This window comes from Carassius carassius, chromosome 3 (assembly GCF_963082965.1).
Source record: "Carassius carassius chromosome 3, fCarCar2.1, whole genome shotgun sequence".
Classification (NCBI taxonomy): Eukaryota; Metazoa; Chordata; class Actinopteri; order Cypriniformes; family Cyprinidae; genus Carassius; species Carassius carassius.
This window is the reverse complement of record NC_081757.1, coordinates 26,938,487-26,963,845: the sequence shown is the minus strand read 5'-3', so window position 1 is coordinate 26,963,845 and position 25,359 is coordinate 26,938,487. Positions and strand designations below refer to the sequence as shown.

The window sequence follows — 25,359 nt, the reverse complement described above, 5'->3', positions numbered from 1 at the left end:
AGCTGAGGGACTTCTTGTATTACCATGACAACTGCATCCATCAGCCCAGGCGGGATCAGAGGAGGAGCGGGAAGAGTGGCTCGGAAAAGACGGCCTCCTATTGGTTATCGGTTGCAACAAACGCTTACATTTCACCATGACAACTCCGCCATCAATAACGTATTCTGAGACACCTGGGGGAAATAGTTGTTTACGCTCCGTCTGCAAATGACTTTTCATTATGCCAAGAAAATTGGATGCAATCCAGAATAAATGTATTCTCAAAAACGGATGTTTTCTCTTCTTACTGAAAGACAACCACAGCCAATATTGTATCATTATATTTTATGTATTATAATCATAGGCCTATATTTGTGATCGACAATCAATTAATCTTTTTATCTTATTTTTGATTACACACAAATATTTTGGATAGTCCTTTGTTGTTCTCATTCTAAACAGATGCACTAAAAATGCCAATTCTCTCTTCTTAATGTCAGTGTGGGAAGATTAAGCTTAAGATTTGGGTTTTGTAAATCACATAAATACGACATGTGATTCAAAGATTATTCTCTATAAAAAAAAAAAGACCGACATATGAGATTTACTGATATGTGCAATGTCTTATGCACTGCAGATGAAATCTGATCTTTAAGCACATGGGTTGGGTTAGTATGGCTTTTACTGGCTGATATCTGATATATAACATTTCCACAGTGTCATGAGTCAGCATCCTTTAAGAGGTTTACTGCAAAGTCTTTATTGCAGCTAACATGAAGAGAAGGATTGTATACTGCCCTCTGCTGTTTATTTCATAGCACAAACAATATTACATTATATTGCCTTCACAGATTTTATGCTAGGAAACATTTTATTAGAAAAATAAAAACTGTCGTATTCGAATTTACACAGTCATGTTTTACAATACATATTTTAGATCATATTTATATAAACTGGTGTTGCACTTAGGATAATAAACATTAACCTTTTCCTGTAACAAGTGACATCGTGTCTCTGTTATTTACCATTAGTTGTTTTATTGCCATTATTTCTAAAAGCTGAATGAAAAGTCTTTTCTGGAAAATCTTCTCAGCTGGCTGTTAGAGTACTTACAATATGCTCAATATTTTGTACATTTAGAACATTTAGGACATTTCTGGTCTCACTTGTTTAGTTGTGTCACATTATATTATATTTTATTTATTTTGGTTGACTGCTATGCAGTTATAATGTCAGCTGCCACCCAGCATGGCCACTTCTGATCACCCTCCTACTTCTTTATTATGCAGTGACAAGGTGTTTTTGCTCCTCATTAATGGCCCTAATGCTTTTACCGCACGGATACCCTGTAGCCATGTTTACTTTGAAAATGTAATGACCCTTAATGTCATATTTTAAAATCATCATTTATTTATTTTTCTTCATACTACTTACAGGTTAATCTGAACATAATTTGGGTATTCTCATCTACTTGACAATTGTCAGTAAGGTGATCTGTGTATTGTAATATTTGGCAAAGAGTCAAAAGCATTGTTTATATCCTTTCTTAACTTTCGCTTTCACATAAAACAGTGAAAAAAAAAAAAAAAAAAAGATTATTTGGCCCTTTAGTATTCCTAAGGGTTTTGCAATATGTTCCTATTAATTACCATGCGCGCGCATATTAAAAGATGCCAAGGCACCGTCAAGTGACACCCATGTATCCCACACACACCTCATCATCTTCACAGAGATAATCGACTCGCACAACCTTTCCTTTTTCCTTTCTTCCTGCTTTCTTCCAGAAAAAGACAAGCCTGCGGTTTAGCACAGGATCAGTTTTTCAGGTAATGGGCTCATTTTTTTAAGCTGTCGCCATCGCTGTGACTTGCATTTTGTGCTTCCATCGCGATATTTTGTGACCGATGGACGAAGTGATTTAATAATATGTATAAAACAATGGTTCCTCGTGTGAGCACAGTGTCGGGAGGATAATAATAACGCGTCGCTGTATTGAGTCGATGCCGAGACGCCAGGGAATGTTAGCTGTCATGTGCTTGATAAGAAACATGTATGAGGGATATGTTAAAATATTATGCCAAAATGGCTGTAGTAAGCACCCATCAATCGGTGCTATCGACATTGTGTAATCTCATATGTTTGCAGCCGCTAAACCAATGAAAAGCATGATGCAACACAACACATGAGGATGATCAACACAGAACTAAAGCAGGTTTATGGGTCAGTCCATGAAACTGATGCCTTTCCTGTTTGATAAGGACATTTCTGGAAGATTTAAAAAATTCTGTCAGACAAACATATTTTAAACAGCATCATGCGATAATTTAACAACATTTTAAGATGTGCTGGGATGTAATTATGACGGTTAATTTAGCATTCAAGTCTCGTTCTTCTTAGTCTCTGAATTAAATTATATTTATACAGATAACTTTTCAATGAGTTGTAACATATATGTGTGTATATGCATATAAAACATAGCAAGGATAAACTGAAAAGAAAAGAAAAAACCGAGGCCAAAATAGGCCTTTTCATTATGGAAATAAAAGGAAAAATAAATAAAGTGGCTGCATTATATTGGATGTATTTTTAAAAGACATATAGCCTTTAGGAATATAGTAAAAGTGGAAATCAACATTGTGAACATTATATATATATATATGTCACAAATGGCACCTGGTTGTATAGTTATTTTTTTGTATTAATAAAAAAAAAACCTAACTACAGATGACTAAAGAACAAGCTCCCATATCATTTTACCCTAAGTTTGTTGTAATTGTTATTAATAATAATACTAATAATGATAATATCAGCTTAAATATGTGGATCTCCCAGATCTAACAATATTAAATAGATGCACAACAACAAAAAAGCTTATCTATATACATGACTTAGCTAACCACTGAGCTAACTTGCAATCAAAGGTAGCCACTGCTTCATCTCTGCTGGGGCTCTGGTCTGGTTTAGTTTTAGTGGGCGTGTTTTGATACAGGATCTGACTTTGTGATGCATCAGTGGCGGCTGGAGAAATGGCTGAAGCAAGTTGCAACAAACGCCTCAAGTCAAGAAACCCATTACTAATAATTACTCTTACAGTTATAATAACGTTTTTTTTTTCTTAATTTAATGTTTTTTGCAGATGGGCAATGGTAAATAAAACAATAAAAGATCTACCGCGGCCTTTACACATCTGCGCCAAGTTTCGAGTACAAAACCCCGCCTAACCCTTCTCTCTCGGCCAATCAAAACACGTTTTCTCTTTGTTCGGTTGAGCCAGGGACGTTGGCGTCCAATCAACGGCGAGTATTCCGGCAGGGGTTTTGCCGCGAAGTAAAATCTTTCGCTAAGGTTAGGCTGTGAAAGTGTGCAGAGGTTCTGTACGTGCAGTCACTACAGTGTAAAACACAACACATGTTCACTGAGATGGATTAACGCCTGCCAGGGATCCAGCAAGTAAGATCGCTACTTCTTCCCCCGCTGTGTTTACAGGAAGGGCAGCTTTCTTTTCAGGTTATAGCTGCAGTGTTTGCATCATGGTATGCACAGTCTCTCCGTGACAAAGCTAATGCTTTTCGTTAGGAAAATGCGCTGTATAAATAATCCACGTGTTTGGCTATTTGAGTTTTAGCAAATCGTTCGTGCATTTCTTGGTTTTGTTTAGTTGTATAGATTTTACTTCTGGATTATTTGCATTGAGTTTCCTTGTAACGTTAGTCTCGTCTCGTGTATGGTCTCGTGCAGCCAAGCAGCAGGAAATCTCGCGATTAAAGATCGCCATTTGTATAAATGAAACTCATCTTTTTTATGTACAACTTTTTGGTAAACATGTTGTGTCCAAGATGCACACGTTTTTGCTTTAATATCCAAAATGCTGTAGACTGACATGAGATAGCAGAATTGAAAACTTTTTGCATCCATTCATTATTATATTCTTGTTTATCAATGTAAAGCTGCTTTGAAACAAGCTGTATTGTCTAAAAACACTGGCTTCACTAAAGTACAAACTAAAGTTGAAACTTCGAAATACTTGCAGAAAATAAAAAAACACAAGACCAGCATTTCTCTTGAATTTGACAGAATTACTAATAATAATAAAAGTACAAATGATATGTAAAGTTTATACATCGCTTTCAGCTTGTACACAAGGTGATTTACAATGCATAAACATAAAAACACTAACATCTAAACAAAACCCCTGCCAAACACTTAACCTTATTTAGTTCACATTATGAAATCATGTACTTGGATACATCAGTTCGTTTCATCTGTGCTCTAACCCTCCTGTTTGATCTCTGTGCATGTAGACATCTGCTAACCCTGTCCCATCCTTATGGATCCTGGTGAGAGTGATCTTGATTCAAGTTTTCCTCAGACAGAAAACCCCTGCCTCATAGTAGAGGACTCGCAGCCTGATAGCGTGGCCCTGGAGGACGATCCTGACACCAGCTACCGTGCCCTTCTCGCCCGCCGTCTCTCTAACCTGCAGCCCACATCACAAAGCCCTGTGCTGGTGAGCCATCACAAGCCATAGCAGTGTTTGTGTGTGTTTTCTATAAAGAAAAAATGTATATTGAGTCATCATGCCTTTGCAGGAACTAATTTCTTCTCCTGCTAAAAGTGGTTGTTTACAAAGTGACAGTCAGACTGAGAAGAGTGACACTACAGCCCACTCAGGTGAGCACATTCACCTGTGAACTTGTGAGATTTCACTTATTATTTGTTTATTGAAAAAGGGTTTTTGATTTGTCTCAGACAATTTGCAGTCCAACCTGGGTTCAGCAGCTACAGAGCATAGTCAAGTTTTTGAAGTTCACTCTTACCCCATCTTAAAAAGGTACTAAAAATATTGAGCTGCCTTGACACCTTCTATAATTTCCATGCAATATTTCATTTTGCGAAAAAGCTTTAATTGAGGTTTTTATCTGCTGTCTTTGTTTGTAATTGTGTTTGTGCCGAAGTGTTACAGAGCACATGGAGTCTGAGGCCAACTCCACCACACACTGTACAGAAACACATGGTAAGATTTTGAAACAATAGCGATTTTTCAGAATTGTTAGTGTACTACTGTTATGGTGAGCGTGATTTCCTGGATCAGGGTTAGGTGCTTCTACACTCTTGTTAATCAGCTATCATTTCCCACTGATTTTAGGAATAAATTATGGGTTAGGTTTAGGGGCAGGGATTGGGTTAAGTTTATAATTTTGGACAATAATGTTGATCCAGGAACATGTCTTACTTGGCAAAATCACAGCGACCCTACTGTGATATTCATTCATATTTTGAATTAGCATTTATTTGATATTTTCCATTTTTCACTTTAATTTTAGTTTGTTTCAATAATTTAATTTGTGCTTTTGTTGTATTAATTAATTTTGTATATTTCTCTTCGGCATTCATTTTTTAAATTATTGCATTTATTATTATTAATATAATTATTGAATAACTGTTCATTTCATTAATTAACGTGTCTCTATCAGTTTTAGTAATTTTATTACTTTAAACTTATTTTAATTTTTTATAATATTTGTTTTTTTTGTTTTCGCTTAATTTCAATTAGTTTTAGTTAACCGTAACAACACTAAAGCACTATGGCCATTCATTTCGTATGGTGCTGCCTCGCAGAAGTGTTCTTTATTAATAAAATACTTTATGAATCGAATGAATGAATGAATGTTTGTGTTAATCTGACCACAGATGAGATGTCTCAGTTCGGTCTCTTGGAGCTGTCGGAGAGCCAGGGAGTCTTTGAGGAAGATGAGCAGGATGGAGCTCATGCAAATAAAACAAACAGTCAGAAACCAGCCAGCCAATGTAAGTTTACATTTTACTGCAAACTGTTGATCTGCTGCCTTTTAGTTTTCATCAAGTTTTATTTATTTTTTTAATTGGTTTCTGGTCATTTTTTCTGTCAGGTGGATTGAAGAGTTCAGAAAGAACATCATCCAATCAAGATGGAACTTCTACAGGGCAAGAACCTTTTTCAAAAGCATTAAACACTGTGTGAAAAAATATCAACATGTCCATTAAGCAGTACTGAATCAGAGGCTTTAAATCAGTTTTCAGTCATTTCAACAATATTTTTTTGACGCTATTGTACAGTTCTAACTAATAATAGTTTGTCCAGTGTTTAGTTTGACTTCTAATTTTCCTGGTGATATTGTAGGTCAGAGGTCAGTTCGAAGCCTCAGGATGGGGAAAGCAGGAAGCTCAGTATTCAGGCTCTACTGCACTCTCAGTTAACTGACAGTCAAGAAGATGAAGAAGATGTGCTTGTTTCCTCTCAGGATGACATGTTTGGAAAGGAGAGAAATGGTGTGTAGACCCATATTAGTCCACTTATTATCTGTTATTGTATAAATTAGTTTTTAGTTCAGTTTTATTGTTGTTATAGAGAAACATGTTCACTGTAACAGGCACCAAGGCAGACAGCAGTGTTACAGAGCTTGACCGAGAACAGCTGCTGACTTCCACACCTGCACATAGTCTGCGCTTGCTTCATCTGTCTGGACAGGGCACACTTGTACAGGAGAGTCTTTCACAGTAAGTGGTTATTCTTAGCATGATTTATTGATCATTTTGGAAGGTAAAATTTTAAATCTGTTGTTTTATGGTTTGTGGAAAATGCAAAGAATTAGCATAGTCACCACCCCAAAAAATGAAAATTATTTTATTAATGTTTTTCCAAACCCATAAAACCTTCATTCATCTTTGGAAGACAAATTAAGATTTTATTTATTAAATCTGAGAGCTTCCTGACTCTTCATAGACAGCAATGCAACTACTAGGGTCAAGGCCCAGAAAGGTTGAAAGGACATCAATAAAATAGTCCATGTGGCATCAGTGGTTAAACCTTAATTTTATAAAGCTACAATAACTATTTTTTGTGTGTGTGTGTGCAAAAAATGGAAATAATGACTTCAACAACAATTTCTTCTCTTCTGTGTCAGTCTCCGCCGCATGCATGTGCTGCTGACGCAGTTGCCGGCATTCTGCCATAGAAAGTCCATCTCTCTTAGTTCATTTTGTGGAAATTCTGATTTCAATAAGTCATCCTCTCTGTCGAAATCTTTAGACTTCCTCTACTTGTAAATAAGGTGCAGCATGTCTGGGTTCTACCTCAGCAGCTCCACACGCATGCATTGTAGTACTCTTGTGAACGTGCGGCAGAGACTGACACGAAAGAGAAGAATTAGTTGAACCAAGTCTAAATATCTGTTTCCTTGACGCCCAAAATTATTCTTATAGCTTCATAAATTTAAGGCTGAACCACTGATGTCACATGGACTATTTTAGCGATGTCCTTACTACCTTTCTGAGCCCTGAATGTGTCCGTTGCATTGCTGTCTATACAGGGACAGAAAGCTCCCGGATTTAATGAAAAAAAAGTATCAGAATTTGTTTTCCGAAGATGAATGAAGGTCTTACGGGATTGGAACAACACTAGGGTAAACTAACCCTTTAACTGTGGCATTGGATAACTACCTATTTTTTCTTTCACTTCTTTAGGCAATCTGTTGATTTTGTGGCTGCCACTCAGGAGAATTTAAGCCAAACACCTTACATTGTCCCAAATTCACCCACAGAAAAAGAGCAGAGTAAGTGTCTTTCACATACAGATTAGGCTTATGTGATGTAAAAAGGTTTTCAGACACTTTCCTAAATTATTGAATTTAGATGATAATGAAGCTGCTGCATCCCCAATGGACACATCAGTGCCCCCTGAGGACCAGCCACCAGGGAGAGAGGAGGAGCCAATGGACATGGACCCCTGCCCCAAACCACAACCCACAGCCTCCACTCCAGTGTCTCAGAATTTCCCTGGATTTGTTCTAGAGAAGAGCCTCTCTGTCCCCAGCCAGCCTGAATTCTCACATGTAGGCATCAATTATTTAGAGTGCAAGATTTTACCATGCAGATTTTGGACAAATGTTAACCAATAGAAAGCCTTTCCGTTTGAAAGTGACTTCTGTGTGAGCTGTGCTTTATATATTACTACACTACTGACAATAGAAAATGGACCTGTTTTGCAGAATTCTTGCAGAAACCGTTCATTGCATTCCACTTAAACATATCTGAAACATCCTTTCGTTGACAATGTATTTTCCATGTTTTCTCAATGTAGGACGTGTTTATTTCCACTCCAAGTCTTGAACCTGTGAACAATAGTCAAGGGACTGAGAGCTCAAAGAAGCTGCCTCATCAAAACAACCCGTCAGGATCGCCTGAGCAGACCGGCCCAGCGGAGCAGCTAAAAAAGTCTACAAGCAGCTGTTCTGCCGACAGCAGTTTTGCTCAGAAGACACAGTTGTTCATTGTGGAGGAGGATAGCCAAGCCACACAGATTGTGGAAGAGGAAGGAACTGTTGGTGCAGACAAGAGCAACTCAAACCCTAAAAACCATACCCAACATGCAAGCAGGAATGTTACGGACCCTGAGCCTGTTACAACATCAAATTCTCAAAGCCTTTCCAGGGTGCCTGACTCAGAAAGTACCGAAAAAGCCGAAGACTGTAACCCCTCTCAAAAGATCTCACAGGGTGTTAATGTAGGGAACCAGAACATAAGCGCTTCTCCAGGTGCGACTCCATCCCAGCTTGTCGGTGCAGATTGTGTTTCAGACACCCCTATTGCACCACAAACAGGTAAGACCACAGTTACTGACTGTTCACAAGCCTCGCTCACAAGTCCTGTCCCCGTCCCCCAACACTCTCTGTCTCAGTCAGTCTTAACTGTTTCGTCCCAAAAGAACACAGAGAAGGAAAAAGAAAGTGTTAGTCAAAGCCAGAGACTCAGTCAGCCCATGACACACAGCCACAGTGTTGTTACAGACAGTGTTAGAATCACTGAAGAGGAGGAGCTGATGGATGAAGGTGAGATTCAGAGAGAGATGACAGGTGATGACACTGGGATCAAGCTGGGCTTGTCTCAGAGCCAGGTGCTTTCTCCAGAACCCATGGAGGAAGAGAATGGAGAGGAGGAGAAGGAGACTTCCCAGTGTGAAACCAGCAGAGACGACCACTCCTCCAGCAAAGAGGACAGCTTCAGTGTCATGGTGCTTGAAGAGAGCCAGAGGGTCTCTCAAGACAAAATGAAGGCTGGAACGTCACAGGCATTTATAAGCTCCTCACAACCTGTGAGGGGCACTGTGCAGGGCAAACATGAGGCCACGGCCAAGATCTCAGGGTCTCAGCCAGTAAGATCAACTGAGGTTTCGCCTTTACAGCTTGAGAGAGCTAAGTCCCAGAGCACACAGCCCAGTGATGCAGGACAGCACAAAAAAACCTCGGACAGTGCTGCCAACAAAAGTCTGAGCGACAGCTCTGGAGGTGGGATTAAGCCTCAAACAAGTGATCTTTTATCCCTGCTGATTATGTAACCGGTCTGCAGTAAATCCAACTAGTCGTTTTCTGTTTCTTTCTTTCCTGTTCAGAGCTTCCGTTTCACTTCACATTGCCCAAACAGGGCGAGCTGATCCGGCCAGAAGTTAGTGCAACTCCTCCACAGATTAGTCAGCTGAAAAAGACACCGAGACACAGCACTCCTATTGGTGGGTGTCCCTTTCCTTGTTGCATAACATATTTGTTCAAATATCAGTATGCAGAGATGAAACTGCACACCCCTCCCTCTTAACCTTCCTGTCCTTGTTGTGGTGAACCACTTTTCTTTTTCTTCGTGCATTTTTTTATGTTTTGCAGAGATGACCTCGTTCTCAGAGCCGTCAGAGGCCAGCGTTACCAGGGAGACGACAATGGCGGCCAGTGAGATTTCAGTAGAGGAGAGCAGAGAGGGTGAAGAGCCAGCCGCGGTGGAGCAAGATGGGAAACTGAGTCTCAGGATGAAGCTGGTGACACCAGTGGAGGAGGGCAGCTCGGGATCAGAGCATTTCAGTCTGCAGAGTAAACGCCGTTTTTGTTGTTGTTGATTTTGACACATTGGCATTTTCACTCACCATCTTACACCAAGAACACATGGTAATATAATTATCATGTATAATTGAAAATGCATAATTACAATGATATACTTTTAATTATTTTATATCTATATATATATCTATATATATATATATATATATATATATATATATATATATATATATATATAGATAGATATATATATATATATATTTGTATAAATTAATTGTTAGTATTTTTTTTACTATTTAATTAAAAAAATATAAAAATAACATTAAAATATTACATATATATATATATTTATTATTTTTTTTAATTTTTAAAAAAAAATTTTATTCAAACATGGTTATATACTGTGAGAAGTAATTAATTAAAAGAATTGAGTAAATAAAATGAGTATTTAGTAAGTTAGTAAATAATAGTACTCTTTTTAAAGGGATACTCCACCGTGTTTTCATATTAAACTATGTTTTTCCCTTAACTAAGACGAGTTGATACATACCTCTCTCGTCTCAGTGCGTGCACTCAATCGCTTTGGCGCGCGGTGACACTTTGAAAGCACAGTAATTTTTTGGCGCAGTAATATCTTCACTAGAGGGAGCGGGGGCCGGTGAGAGGATTTTCACAAGTGAAGATATTACTGCGCCAAGACGAAGTGCTTACAAGCACTTGCCATGGTATTCCGCCATACAATCTAGTTATCCATTTTACACGCTTAGAAAAGCGCAACGTTTTGTTTTGTGTTACCGTCCTAGGTTGAGTTACACTACGCGAGTAACTGTATTTAAATAGGGAAAACGTGGAGGTGTTTGGTAGCTTCTCTGCTTGGCCCATATTGAATGAATGGGCTAAGCTAAGTGCTTTCAAAGTGTCACCGCGCACCAAAGCGATTGAGTGCACGCACTGAGACGAGAAAGGTATGTATCAACTCGTCTTAGTTAATGGAAAAACATAGTTTAATATGAAAACACGGTGGAGTATCCCTTTAAGTGGTCTAATGTTTAACCCATTAAGCATGATTTTAATGCTTCCCCAGAACCACCATTAACAGAGGAGGAAGGATCTGTCTCCAAGGCTACCACTGTTACCATGGATGTAACCAGGTAACCTGCAGTGGTTGCTATGCAAATGCTTATCTGGGGGATGGATGAATATTTCAGCTGTCACTCAGACCTGCTGATTCTCTGCCTTAGTCATTTTAACACATTTGTAATACAGATCCTTAATAAGGATCTTTTATTTTATTTTATAATGGACAGAACTGCAGATTTAATTTTGATTGTTGGGAAATCATGTGGTATATTATTTTACTGTCTGTTTCTTAGTCCTTCTGTGTTCAGTCGTGTTCGGGAGGCCCACAGGCAGATCCAGGTGGAGGATGATGAAGAGTCCAGTTATCCTCCGCTCAGGTATCACACTCCTGTGAAATAAGAAAAATGTCACACTACTAGCTGTTCATTAGAGATAAAAGTATATGTTTGTGCAAATCTATTTAAAAATAGTATCATGCTTGTTTGCTAGGTATCTTGAATTATATGTTCTCACAGGGCTTTACAATGAGCATTTGGTCCTGAAAATTACAAAATTTTGCAAAATTATTTGTATGCACCTGGTCAAAACATCATCACATCAGGATCAAAATCCTGTTGTTGTTATTAATCCCTAATGCGTGTTGTGTGTAGTGTAGAAAGCCCTGTTGATTATAATGTTGTGCTGAATTTAAGCCATAGTGCGTCAATGCGTATCGTAAAATACATATTTTGAAATTGGGAGTGTAGGGGGGGGGGGTCTCTCAGCATTTTGTGCTGTCAAATAAAAAAATGCTGTTCTTATATGCACAAGCAGTTCATGATCCTATGTTTTCAGTGCTGCTCTGTTTGCAATTAAAGGGATGGTTATGCAATTAAAATCGTCATTAATTACTCACCTTCATGCCGTTTCAAACCCGTAAGACCTTTGTTCCTATAACAACACATTAATTTCCACATAATGTACATTATTGTTGCTCTTCTATTCCCTACCTTTTTTGAAACTCATCAATATGTACAAAGCTCATCGTTCTGAAAAATCAAGGCATCAGAAACAGCCTTTGCGCCACAGATGCATTATAGCTACTGGTTCAGGAAACAGTCCTCATACTCCATAAAATGTGCTGCACACATCTGAATATTTTGGTTGAACTGTTCTGGAACAATGTTGTAAATACAACTTTAACCACTGATTTCTAGTTGTGTCCTCTTTTGGAAGGCCAAACTTAGCAGTTTCACTTTCAAAACAAAACACACAGAATCTCCACAACGGCGGCGGCAGCAACAATACTACAACGTGAATCAAAGTTACGCCTCCTTTCTTAGTTAATCTTCCCACATAGCGATGTAGACATGTGGGGGCGTTAGAACGAGCCGTTTTAGCACGGCGTGTTTGACTCTTAACTTTTATAAAGAAAATCTCATTGGATTTGAGACTTCAGTGTTTGCAACATTACAGATCTTCTTTATGCACCAAGAGCTTGAAACACTCCAAAGAGAGAAAAAAAAAATGAAAACACATCACATGATCCCTTTACAATAATCCAAGTGACATCATTGGTTCAATTGTAATTTTATGCAGCTACGAGAAAATTTTTGTGTGTTAAGAAAATTACACTCTTCAGTCTTTCAAACAGTCTTTTGACACACGTTCCCGAAAGTACAACGAAGTACAACGGCACATGGGTGCACATTACTCTACTTGTAAACAATTTGTGAGAAGTCTCATTTATAAATAAGTGGTGAACTGTAGAGAAGCTTTATGGTCTTCCTGTAGTCTTCTGCAAATTCAGAGCTCTGTTGTTTAATGTTTAAAAATGAAAGAAAACAATGAATATTTGTATTTCAATTTGGGGGGGGGGCGATATCTCTATTTAAAATATATCAAGATATTTTTTTAACACCATATGGATTTTGACATATTGTATACATCGATATATTGTTTATATTTCATTCTGATTCCGCCACTTGGCTTGTTTGTCTTCTCTGTGCTGTGCTCACCCCCGCCTCCTTGATTTTGTTCCCCCTCCCCTCGCATTGAACATGGCGTCGTCCGCAACCAGCCCGGATGCTGCAGAACTAGTATAAAAATATCTTTAAATATTAAGCCGGAAAAGTCTATTTAAATATGAATCCTGCATGTTCTGCGTGTCTGTGTTAACGAATGGTGCAGAAGTGCGTCTTTGTCACACGGAAGCGCGCGTGACGCTCCAGTGATTTCTGCGTCTGTCTTCTCACTAAATGAGGATGTGAACACATGAAGAACATCTCCAGAACTGCACTGAGAGTCACTTCATGAGCATCTGACCGTTTGATTGGAGTAAAACTAGCATCATATCACATCATAGACTGTAGTATCACATACACAGAACTGTAAAGGTAAACCCGTCAAAATAAAAGTATTTGCCAGAAATCTATTACCATTGTTCAGCAGAATGTACATAGCATACTACTACTATTAAAATGAAACAAACATAATTTTAGGAAAAATCACACAACATTTCTTCCATGTTTTACATTTAATAGTAAATCTCCTTTGTTTACCAAAAAATAAAGTTTGCTTAATTTTCAATAGTTAAAAGATAAATTAAATGAATGTTTAATGCCTTAATTTGATAACCAGAAAAATGTGAATACACAGAATTTCAGAGGGGAAAAAACATTTCACATAAGGCTATTTTAAGAAAAAAATGTAACATTAAGTTGTTTTTATGCATTTAAATAATTACACATGCTAAAACACACAATATGGTAACAATAAAACATTTCATAGGGCCCTAGATATGTAATATTTGGCATTTGTTTTTACAGTTGTTTTTGGGGGGTTACTTTTCCTGTAAAATATATTTCCTGTATATCATAAATCGAGATATATTTTTTTGCTCCATATCGCCCAGCCCTATTTCAATTTGCTATTGTTAGAGAATGTAGTCATAAGGTGATCAGTGCTGCTTTTGGAGGGGCATGAGTGCTTCTAAACAACAAGCATAAAGCCCGTCTTAAGTCACTAGACTGCATAAGAATAGTCTTGGGCACAACTGACCTTCAATTCTCTCTTTTTTTTTTTTTTGTTGAGGTTATAAATAGAGTTCCCTCGGTGTTGGATATCTTTAGAAACCCAAAGTAGGTTTGATAGTGCCACTCCTGCCTGGTCATGTTTGTAGAGAGCCATACATTGGAGCATGACCCATTTCCACAGCTCAAGGTTGGGATGGTTTTGGTTTTGTTTTGGTCTTTCCTTTGTCGTGGGTTCATCAAGGTGTTCTCCTGGTGATCCTGGTAGGGCTGCAAACTTGACCAAAATCCCAATAGAGCCTTCAAATGTAAAGACTGTGATTTAATTAAATAAATACATATACTGTGTCTTTCAGAAGAAAGCATGGCACTCTTTTTTTTCATGCATAAGTGACTCTTGATCTGGTGCCTTAAGTGTCTCAGAGCGGATTGGTTCACAGTAAATGCTGCACCGCACAAACTCATTTCTGAGTTTGGGTTGCTTATAACATAAAACTGAATCTTCCCAAACTTTTTTTTTTTTTGTTGCATTGTTGCGTTTATTTTGATAGGACAGTAAGTTTTTGACAGCGTAGTGGGAGAGAGAGAAGGGAAAAGGTCCATGAGCCAGGACTTGATCTCATGACAGCCGAAGTACAATGGCGCTATATGTCAGCACACTGCCCATGAGGCTATTGATGATGTTTAATGTTTAAAAATGAAGAAATTAAAACAGCCATAAATCACAAATATTTGGGACAAATTGTGCAATCCCTCCAAAACAAACCACCACTTTAACTAACATTTTATCAGAAAAACCGCAATTTAGATTTTTGTTTTTAAATCCTGCAACCCTATTTTGTGTGCAAGTGGCTTCACAAGTCAATAATAAGTTAACAAAGTTATTAAGCAAGGTCATGTGCACTGTACTAAACATGTACTCATTAGTCTTTCTAAAATTCTGTCTGTATGTGTTTGTCTCCACACTTCTCCAACAGGCAAGAAAGCCAGCTGTTCAACCCCCCCAACACTAATGACTCTGGGCTGTCTCCCAACTGCCCAAAAGAAACCGTGGACAGCAGAGCCTCAGGCCGAGTCACTGAAGCTGTACCTCTGCATCCTGCTGGTGCGGGAGCAAACTCTGAATCTCTGGTCAGTGGTCTGTTCTCTCCTGCCAAAGAACAAGAGGTTCCCAGCACTTCTGACAAACCTCGAACACCTGTCCGACAGAGAGCCGTGTCACAGCAGACTAGTGTGGATATTAGCTCGACCACCAGCCCACACAGCAAAGTAAGAAAGTCTTGGTTATTTAGGATACATTTAATGCTAAAGGTCTTTAACCGGTGTCATGTGTTATATTTTTTCTTTTTGTCTCTTTTGGTTTGTCAGAGAGCTGTATCTCAGCAGACTAGTTTTGATCTGTCTGGACCGCATAACCTGTCTGGAAGGGTAAAAAAAGTCAATAAATGTTCATAATGGCTTATTACTTTTTGTAAATATGTTAGCAAGCACAAAGAACGAGGAAAAATCAATGTCATAGATTACAAGAAGTTATTTAAAATGATTAAATATAAAGGGCTGTAACATTTTAGATGCATCTTCAAGTTTTGTCTTACTCTTAAAGGGAGAACCAAGCACACCAATCAGAACCCATCCTGCCCCATCATTGCGCAGACATGTTCGCACCATCCAGGAAGTCCGAACAACGGTCACACGCATTATTACAGATGTCTACTATGAAGATGGCAGAGAGGTTGACCGCAAAGTTACCCATGTAAGAAGTATTGCCTTGGCTAAAATGCCGTGATTTTTGTTCATGTTGCTCTTTTTATAATGACATCTTGTAACAAGTTAATAGTTTTGATTCAGGCATGAATAATTTAATCCAGTGACCAAAAGTGTCTGATAATTGGGACATCACTAGGTAGCAGTGTTGAATAATGCATCACAAGTAACAAAAGTTACGTAATCAGATTACTTTTTCTAGTAACTAGTTACAAGTAACACATTACATTTCATTTACAAGAAAATATAATATTTTTCAGAAAAGTAACACCAGTTACTTTTGTTTTGCAATTTATTGACTGACAGCTCTCATGTCCCCATGTTGAGAGAAATCAGGAGAAAGTGCAGATGTATTGTGTGTATTGTGTAAACATGATGGTTACTGTTCTAGACTAAATGTGGACATGCTGAGGCTTGTTCATTAGTCATCTCTGCATGAGGCTTATTCATTATATTTTTGTTGTGAAAGGGCTTTTTACATTTGCCAAAAACAGTTTCTTATATTAAAAACCAGCAAACCCAGCCAAGATATTAAAATAGTAAAGCTAAAGTAACATGAATTTACATAATTACTTTTTCAGAGAGTAACACAATATTGTAATGTATTTCTTTTAAATGTAACTTTCCTCAACACTGCTAGATATTATTTGGCCCCATGAGGCGACCAGGAGCCGGATTCACATAAATTATTGACCAGATTCAAGAAAGATAAGTTTTTAATAAGTTAGTAAGGATGTTCCTAAGTGAAATTCTTGAAATATTCTCAAATATTTTCTTAAAAATGTAAAAAAAAATTATCCTTGTGAAGAAAATGTCAGGGTTTGGCACAACATCCCAATGATTTCATTAAACTTTTGGGGATTTAAGACAAGTCGGAGGTTATCCTTACTTTTATAGGTCATTTACAATGCTTTTTAAGAATTTGTTTTTTGTTTTTCTTTTCAGGAATTCACATTTCTCTTGAATACTCCACTTTAGTAAGCTATTGATAGGGCTGGAATCTTAGTTTTTTTGTGAGGGGAAATGACTTTAAAAGTATTTTAGATGTTCCATTTATTTCCTTAGGTGTAAATGTTTTTAATGTGGAAAATATTAGGGAAAATATGAAGGTGCACCTTCAATGGTTTTAAGGACAGTTTACACTGATAATCAAACCTCTGCTGTATCTTTTCTCCAAGGAGTCAGAGGAACCCTTGGTGGATCGCTGCGTCCTAGACAATGACATCTCTCCGTCCCGTACAGGAAGCTCCATGACATCTGGAGACCTGGCTGATGTCAGTTCACTCTCCTCGAAGGCCCCATCACACCACAGCTCCAGTGGGACAAGCAGCACGGGCCTAGGTCCCATCAGAATGCCAGATTTTCTAATGCCCCCCAGCCGAGGGGCCAAGTCTGGCCGGTGAGAAGTCTTCTTGTCTCCGTTACTCTGTTACTCTCCGTCTTCCTGTCTCCATTACTAACACTCTGCAGTTAACACATGAGTCTTGGTTGAAGGGAAGTAGGCGCTGGTGCGTAGAAAGTCTTTTGTGCATGTTATTGCCAATACGTTTCATTAGAGCATGTTCTCACCTTCTTGTTATTGGACACGGTATGATTTTGGTATCTTCTAGGGCTGGGATAAACGATTATTTTTTAAACGATTAATCTAGCGATTATTTTTTCGATGCATCGATTAATCTAACGATTAATTTTTCCAGACCGATTTGATTTCGATTATCTCCCCATTAATTGACTACTAACAATTTATACATGTTGATTTACATATCTGAATGGAAAAAAAAACATCAATTCCTTAACATTGCAATATGTTTATTGCTCTTAAAATTACAAAATAAAAGACTGACTAAGAATGCATTACTTTGCACTTGTATAGAGATAGCATTCAATAAAACCCTGAAGCCTTGAAAACACATAGCTTACTGAAACAAGCTTACTGAACACATAGGGCCTAGCTTACTGAAAAAAAGTTATTTCAGATGAAAATAACAACAACTTGATGTCTAGCATTCAATAAAAAAGGTCACCCAAAATACTTCAATTGAAAGAATACAGTATGTAAATGTAAACTTGAGGGCTTTAAGCTAATACAGAGAGTGCTTTTCCAAAAAAAAATTAACAGTGGGAGCCAGCAGCCTGTCATGGAGAAAAAAAAATCTCTGAATGCTCCACGTGAAACTTTGGCGTTCCGCCCTTTTTCTATCATGTCTAATGATTTTGGTTAATATGCACGTGCACGAGGGAGGGAGGGAGAGAGAGAGAGCAAGACAGCGCTCGTGTAGTTTGAAGACTGTGAGTGCGCGAGCGCACGTGAAACTTTGGTGTTTCGCCCTTTTTCTATCGTGTTTAATGATCTTGATTAATATGCACAAGGGAGGGAGAGAGCAAGAAGCGCTCGTGTTGTTTGAAGACCGTGAGTGCGCGCGCAGCCGGGGCTCTCTCTCGTACGGCCCTGTCAGGCATTATATTCTACATCACTCACCGATCAAATAAGGCTTTGACAGCCGCCAAAAAAAAAGATCAATGCAGAAAAACCCCTGGATTGGTTATATAACGTTGGACAGAATGTTGATCCGGCCATCGCGTATATTCAGCGCACATAAGGTAAACGTTTTGCAAACGTTTTTTAGAGAAATAAAAACAGGTCGACGAATCGATGCGCATATTTTGCGTCGACGTATTTTTTGCGTCGACGTCATCGATGACCTCGACGCGTTGTCCCAGCCCTAGTATCTTCTCATGGCTGCTGCTCCCATACACATTTGGTCGAGGGCGTTTCAGCTGAGCGCATCCTCTCCTTGTGTGTGTTTGAACCCCAGGCGGGGGGGACGGCAGCAGCCGAGGAGTCACACTGTGGTGGTGGGGTCTGAGGTGACGGATGCACGGGGGTCTCAGGTCACCGCCCAGCTGAGCCCCCGTGGCCGTGCCCAGCGAGGAAGGCCTCCTTCCCGCGGCCTGCTGTCCAGGTGAGGCACTCCAGGATTGGCTGGCTGGGTCTAAGACGCTCTTTTATTAGACACTAATTTAAAGCCAGTGTTTTTAATCACTTGTTCCCTTTTTTTCCCCAAATGTGACTTAGTCATTAGTATTAGCTCAAACGCTTCCCTTTGTAGCTCATGGATGAGCTCTCTGTTTCAATTATTATTTGGTGTTGTGATGCTCGTTGTGTCACTTTTTTTGTTTTTATTCTCTTTTCATCACCTGCTAATACTGACTCTCAGAGGTGGCAGGACAGGACAGAGAGGTGGTGCCCATGGCCAGGGAGCATCATCCTCAGAAGAGGAGCACTTTGTCCAAAGGCATGTCCAAACACCAGGCAGCCCAGTAGAGCCCAGTGCTACAAGCCACTCTGAATCTCTTAACACCACCTCCCCAGATAACAGCGCTGGGTCCAGCAGTTTTGTTGGGTTGCGTGTGCTGGCCAAGTGGTCATCCAACTCGTATTTCTATTCTGGGAGTATCACTCGAGACCTGGGAGAGAACCGTTTCCGCCTTCTGTTCGATGACAACCAGGAGTGTGAAGTACAAGGAAAAGACATCTTGCTCTGTGACCCCATTCCTGTAGAGACGGAAGTCACTGCCTTAACCGAGAAGGAGTACTTTAATATAGGTAAGCAGGACCAAAAAACACTACTAGGGATATAATGATGCACCCTAAGCCATTTGAAAATCAATACAAATATGTGATGATTTAAATCGGTTGAGATGTTAAACGAGTTGCGATATGGTTGGGGGTTTATGAATGTGTCTCTGAGGGGAACTGACTGCCTTTAGAAAAGTTTAGATGGTATTTTCTTTTCCACTTGCTGCTGTATAATGCATATTACAGTAGTTTTGTTCATAAGCGGGCTGTATCGCTGCTGTTCCATGAGCGCCACCTGATGGCAGAGTGAATTGGCATCTCATTTAGCCCTCATTTAGTCTGCTGTTTCTGTTTCATGCAGAGATGCTTTATGTAGTATAATAATTTCACATTACTGAATTCAGAAATGTATAATTTTGAAATGATTCAATCTAATTTAGATAAAAAACGGCTCATGTTGCATGTATGCAGCATCTTTGTTGGGATAGTGATTAAAATGCAGTGGTTGCCTCTAATTTAAATGATAAAACTTTAGCTTGTTTAAATGAAGAGATTTTTGTCTTATTTATTGGATGTTTTTTGTCAATTTTAATTTACTTGTTTTAACATATCAGTTTCACAAAGAAATGTGCAGCTTTTCTTTTAAATTTTTTTTTTAAATCTCATTTTGGTAAAAAAAATAATAATAATAATTATTGTATCATGTAATCAGTATAGTGAATCATATTGCATTGTGAGTGCTTGAATAGTTACATCCCTAGACATTACAGAAGCATTGCCTATCTGTCTGTTTGTCTAGATAGCATTCTTTCTGTCTGTCTGTTATTCTATCTTTGTCTATATATGTCTGTCTTTGTATATTTATATTTTTTCTTTGTCAGCCTGTCTATGTCTATATATCTTGCCGTCTGTCCTTCTGTTTTTGTATACCTTTCTGTCTGTCTGTCATTCTGTTTGTTTTTCTTGTCTGTTCTTTATTTGTCATTTTTATGTCTTTGTCTATATATATTTCTGTCATTCTATGTATCTTTGTCTGTCTGCCTGTTGTTCAGTCCACCTTTGCCTTTATATCTTATATCTTTATATGTATCTCTCTGTCTGTTTTTTATCTACCTTTGTCTACTCTTATCTTTTGAAAACATGCATAATCCATATGATGTTTTTAGCATTATGGTCTAATGATCAGGGTTTAAAATTAACACCCGCCAAATGCGGGTAAAAATCAGCTGTGGCGGGTAATGCTGTCAAATCACTAGCCCAGTGGTTCCCAACCTTTTTCAACTCGCGGCCCACACAACCCCACACATATGTTTGCGCGGCCCACTTCAAAAAAATTAACCGACCCCGCTATTGTTGGGTTAATAACTTAGTACTCAGAAGCTAGATTGTTAACTGTATTTATTGTATGAACTAGGGCTGTGCGATATGGACCTAAAAAAAAAAAAAAACACCGATATGCTTTTACAGTCATAAATGCATTCAGGATTAACTTGAAACATATTTCCATAAGAAAACCAATTAGAGCTTTATCAAAAAGTTGTAACGTCTCTAGAACAGACATAAGTCAAAATTATCAGTATAGTAAAGATGTAACAAAAATTTATAGACTTATGGCAAAAAAAATAAATAAATCCCGTGTACAGGGACTTTTTTTTTCTTTTTTTGCCATGCATTGTTCATAGAGCTCATTAATTGTAGCGGTGCCTCAGGTGTTTGCAGTGTGTATCCAGTATGTATGCGGTCAGCAGCGAGAGCGCATAAATATAACGCGGAAGCACATTAAAATAATGCACGAGTTCGAATCTCTCTGTTCACACGCAGATTTCCTTTGCTCTGTCACAAAACCAGACGTGCTTGCTCAGATAGACGCTGCTCTACGCGGAGAGAGTGTGCGCACTTAAAACGTGTCTCCTCTCACTTAAACTGCGTCCTGTGCACTCACAATTCTCTCTATGCTCATGTGTTAGATATTATTTTCTCACATTTTTATTTCTAGCCTTTTACCGCGTGCAGTGTGAACGCTCTGATCCGTTAACATGGGCTCGGAAAAAAGGCGCATCACAGACAGTGTGTGAACCTGGAGTTAGGCATATGCCCAGTCTGTTCTGTTCTCGCGCTAGGCGCAATGCATTCTGATTGGATCGGATAGCATACTACAGGAGGTCAGGGCCGCGGAAAATCGTGCTATAAAGCAATTTAGAAATCGCGCACACTCAAATCGTGATTTTATGACTATTTCTTTTAATCGCACAGCCCTAGAATGGACTGGAAATGAACAGAAAATAACTGGCGGCCCACCTGCAATACCACTAGGGGGCCGCGGACCACAGGTTGAAAACCACTGCACTAGCCAATTTGGCTGGTTACTTTTCATAAGTTATGTTCATTCATTCATTTCTTGGGGAAGTTCATGCAAGCCAAATCTGCGCAGGTTTAGCACAAATACTGAACTCGTGAGACATCACATTATAGAGTAGCCTATATTGTAAACACCAAACAAAACACAGCTATAGAGTGCATGCATAGGTGACTACACTGAGTGCGCGTATAGGCATTTAGAGTCCGTTCTTTCACTACATGATTCAGTTTATGCATTAAGAGAATGATCACATAAATTTAGATGAAGCAGAAAATGTATATATCAATATCATTTCATAAAGTTGATCAATATCACACGATGAATGCAGTTTAAAAAAATTAGCATGGTTACAAACTACAGTTCAATAAACAATAAGATAATATCAGGAGATTTGTGTTTTAGACACCATGCCTGCTTTTGCTCTATTTTGCCAACAAAAACATTCCACACAGCCTCAGCACTGTTTTGTGTCTCTGAATGAATGAAACATTTACCGTATTTTTCGGACTATAAGTCGCACCCGAGTATAAGTCGCATCAGTCCAAAAATACATCATAATGAGGAAAAAAACATATATAAGTCGCACTGGACTATAAGTCGCATTTATTTAGAACCAAGAACCAAGAGAAAACATTACCATCTACAGCCGCAAGAGGGCGCTCTGGGGTAGGATACAGGAGCACTGAGCAGCATAAAGCGCCCTTTCACGGCTGTAGACGATAATGTTTTCTCTTGATTCATTTCTCTTGGTTCATGTCAAATTAATTTTGATAAATAAGTCGCACCTGACTATAAGTTGCAGGACCAGCCAAACTATGAAAAAAAGTGCGACTTATAGTCTGGAAAATATGGTAAATGATTCGGTTCAATCGCAATGACTCACTGATTAACGGTCACTTTCTGACAACTACCTGGCGGTTTTAATTTTACATTTAATGTCTTAATTATTTTTTTTTTTTCAAATATTAGTATTCAATATTTAATGTTTAAAATATCAAAACATTATTTATGCATTTGCACTGCATGTTAAAGCATTCCATGTCCCTCTGAGCTGCATAAACAAGTGCATCTAAATGCAACTTCTGCAAAGATACATTTTTTGATACTGATTTCATTTGTTTAGTAAAATCCTAAATGTATTATTATTAAAAGTGACTTATTAAATCTAAGAATTAGACTCAAAAGGTGATGCAAACTTTTAGCAAAAATGGCTTTATAAAGGTAAAATTGCACATAAAAGGTAAAAATCTAATTAAACTTATAGGAAAAGATAAATTTCTATCACTGCTGTGGACTGACCACACAGAATATGAGATATAGGCTACTGTACCAAAAACTTTAGGAGTCAGCTTTCCACGGTAGTTCTTAAGATATCAGCACAATGACGCGCTCAGCAAAATATTGTCTAATATCTTTATTGATGAAATTACAGGAAATATTGAGATATATTATATTTGTTGCACACCCCTAGTTCTGACCACTGATCTATAATATAGAACTGGATTGCTCATGACGTCATGAAAGTGAAGCCGCCGCGCCGCCATATTGGTAATCCCTAGTGTGCGTAAACGTTCTATTGAATTAATAGGAAATTGTATGATTTTAATTAGAAAACATAACCTAACAAGTCAGCGTTTATAAATCTGAAGTATTTCTTTACATTATTACAATGCAAACACCCTAGGCATGTAAACGGTTATTTTTTTAAAGGTCGCGAATTTCCCCTACTTATTAAAAAGCTACGTTCATTACAGTAGTGAGCATCATGAACACGATAAACATCAGACGGACACGACCTCAACATATATAACAAACTACAAACTGCTCATTCTGAAATCTGAATTTATTCAGAGAAATAACTGACTATATACATTACGGATTTAAAGACATAAAGCTCTATTACCCAGATAGTAAGTAAAGTTTTTTATTTATAGAGCAATATTAACAACATAATTGTATTATCCATTGTAATATATTCAAATCCATTTCCGATACTAATACGTTCATGTTTAACAATTCCTGAAAAAAATATGTTCATAAAGAAACAGGCTATATTTTGTGTGGGATCAGTTAACGTTACCTGTGTCGTCAGTGTGCAGCAGACACACCCACCTAAATGATTTGAATATATCGCTTATACTGCCCCAAAAGACCGTAAACACTGCAGATAACATCTGAATTAAAGATGAATTTACATACACATAACATAAAAACGAATCCCATTTGACAGATTTGCTTCAAATAGAGTTAGTTTAGGACAGTGGTTTGAATGTAACTCAATGGTGCTCTCTGCTGGTAGGGATTAGTAAGATGGCGGATCGAACACTTCCGGTGGCTTCACTGTCTGTTGGCAGTTTAGAATGCGATGAGTGATCCAGTCATATATATAGATCAGTGGTTCTGACACAAAATGTTTTTCAACGTTCGCTTTGTCAAGCCCAGTGTAGACAGCCTCAAACTGGTGGTTTATTTCTTTTTCTTTCTTTTTTTAAGTTATGAATGGCCGTTTACTTAATGACTGATTCTGTGTCTCTGGTGTCCAGGTGTGGTGAAAGGTCATAAGACTCAAGGCTCTGAGTTCCTTTACTGTGTGGAGAAAGATGGTCAGAGTAATTGGTACAGCAGAACATCTGTTATTCTCAGCATGGAGCAAGGCAACCGCCTGAGAGAGCAGTTTGGACTGGGACCCTATGAACCATCTACACCCCAAGCCATGGCCTCTGATATCAGCCTTGGTGAGTCTTCAACTGGCACGTTTGAACCTGTGAAAGTGGAAACAAGTTCTGGTTCCAGGCTTACTATGGAAACAAACATCTATAATATAATGTTATACTTGAAATGTACATGATGCTTGCAAAAAATTGGATTTCATTAGAATATTAATGGCCTCTGTTTTTCAACTTAAAGGGATAGTTCACCCAAAAATGAAAATTGTCATTAATTACTGACCCTCATGTCATTCCAAACCTGTAAGAACTTTGTTCATATTCAGAACACAAATTAAGATGTTTTTGATTAAATCTGAGTTTCTGAGAGTTAGTAAGGCAAGTTTATTTATATAGCACATTTCGTACACAATGGTAATTCAAAGTGCTTTACATAAAAGAAAGTATAATAATAATGAAAAAAAATAATAACAAGAATAAAACAAGCAATTTTAAAACTTTTAAAATTATTTTAAAATGAATTTAAAACAGTTAGAAAATTATTTTACATAAAATAAAAAATAAATATAAAAACTGAAAATATAGTGCAATCAGTTCGGACATTGCACCGTGCTCATTCAATAAATGCACAGCTAAACAGATGAGTTTTAAGTCTAGATTTAAATGTGACTAGTGTTTTAGCACATCTGATCTCTTCTGGAAGCTGATTCCAACTGCGGGCGGCATAGTAACTAAAGGCGGACTCCCCTTGTTTTGTGTGAACCCTTGGTATTTCTAACTGACTCGATCCTAATGATCTGAGTGGTCTCTTAGGCTTATATTCAATGAGCATATCTGAAATATATTTCGGTCCTAGGTCATTTAGTGACTTATATACGAGTAAAAGTACTTTAAAATCAATCCAAAATGTAACCGGAAGCCAGTGTAAGGACCTGAGGACTGGTGTGATATGCTCAGATTTTCTGGTTCTAGTCAGAATCCTGGCAGCATTATTCTGGATGAGCTGCAGCTGTCTAATGGTCTTTTTGGGAAGGCCGGTGAGGAGCCCATTACAATAGTC

General features: G+C 38.1%; 2 protein-coding genes across 3 annotated transcripts in view; both read left to right on the top strand.

Moving 5' to 3' along the window:
* The first annotated feature begins 1,663 nt into the window (after positions 1 to 1,663).
* On the top strand, positions 1,664 to 4,817 carry LOC132113038 (TP53-binding protein 1-like). Its single transcript, XM_059520834.1, has 4 exons — positions 1,664 to 1,805; positions 4,281 to 4,486; positions 4,569 to 4,650; positions 4,729 to 4,817. Exons 2-4 carry the CDS (start codon positions 4,307 to 4,309, stop codon positions 4,815 to 4,817), a joined length of 351 nt encoding a protein of 116 aa, XP_059376817.1. The 5' UTR covers positions 1,664 to 1,805; positions 4,281 to 4,306.
* Positions 4,818 to 4,903: 86 nt separating this feature from the next.
* LOC132124134 (TP53-binding protein 1-like) overlaps positions 4,904 to 25,359 on the top strand; it is a 28,440-nt gene continuing 7,984 nt past the window's right edge. Inside the window, exons 1-19 of one of the 2 annotated variants that reach the window (XM_059534977.1) lie at positions 4,904 to 4,993; positions 5,671 to 5,787; positions 5,889 to 5,943; positions 6,140 to 6,288; positions 6,390 to 6,516; positions 7,483 to 7,571; positions 7,651 to 7,850; positions 8,099 to 9,302; positions 9,407 to 9,523; positions 9,672 to 9,872; positions 10,924 to 10,990; positions 11,213 to 11,296; positions 14,908 to 15,199; positions 15,299 to 15,358; positions 15,534 to 15,683; positions 16,873 to 17,093; positions 18,511 to 18,657; positions 18,913 to 19,301; positions 24,177 to 24,368. In XM_059534977.1, coding sequence (XP_059390960.1) covers positions 4,948 to 4,993; positions 5,671 to 5,787; positions 5,889 to 5,943; positions 6,140 to 6,288; positions 6,390 to 6,516; positions 7,483 to 7,571; positions 7,651 to 7,850; positions 8,099 to 9,302; positions 9,407 to 9,523; positions 9,672 to 9,872; positions 10,924 to 10,990; positions 11,213 to 11,296; positions 14,908 to 15,199; positions 15,299 to 15,358; positions 15,534 to 15,683; positions 16,873 to 17,093; positions 18,511 to 18,657; positions 18,913 to 19,301; positions 24,177 to 24,368 — 3,907 coding nt within the window. In that variant the 5' untranslated portion in view covers positions 4,904 to 4,947. The remainder of the gene's footprint in view (positions 4,994 to 5,670; positions 5,788 to 5,888; positions 5,944 to 6,139; positions 6,289 to 6,389; positions 6,517 to 7,482; positions 7,572 to 7,650; positions 7,851 to 8,098; positions 9,303 to 9,406; positions 9,524 to 9,671; positions 9,873 to 10,923; positions 10,991 to 11,212; positions 11,297 to 14,907; positions 15,200 to 15,298; positions 15,359 to 15,533; positions 15,684 to 16,872; positions 17,094 to 18,510; positions 18,658 to 18,912; positions 19,302 to 24,176; positions 24,369 to 25,359) is intronic. The other variant, XM_059534988.1, reaches the window with a different exon arrangement.

Coding starts and splice junctions, on each gene's coding strand:
- LOC132113038 (XM_059520834.1), top strand. CDS start 4,307: ATGGATCCTGGTGAGAGTGATCTTGATTCAAGTTTTCCTCAGACAGAA. Junction 4,487..4,568: donor CATCACAAAGCCCTGTGCTG/GTGAGCCATCAC, acceptor ATGCCTTTGCAG/GAACTAATTTCTTCTCCTGC. Junction 4,651..4,728: donor TGACACTACAGCCCACTCAG/GTGAGCACATTC, acceptor GATTTGTCTCAG/ACAATTTGCAGTCCAACCTG.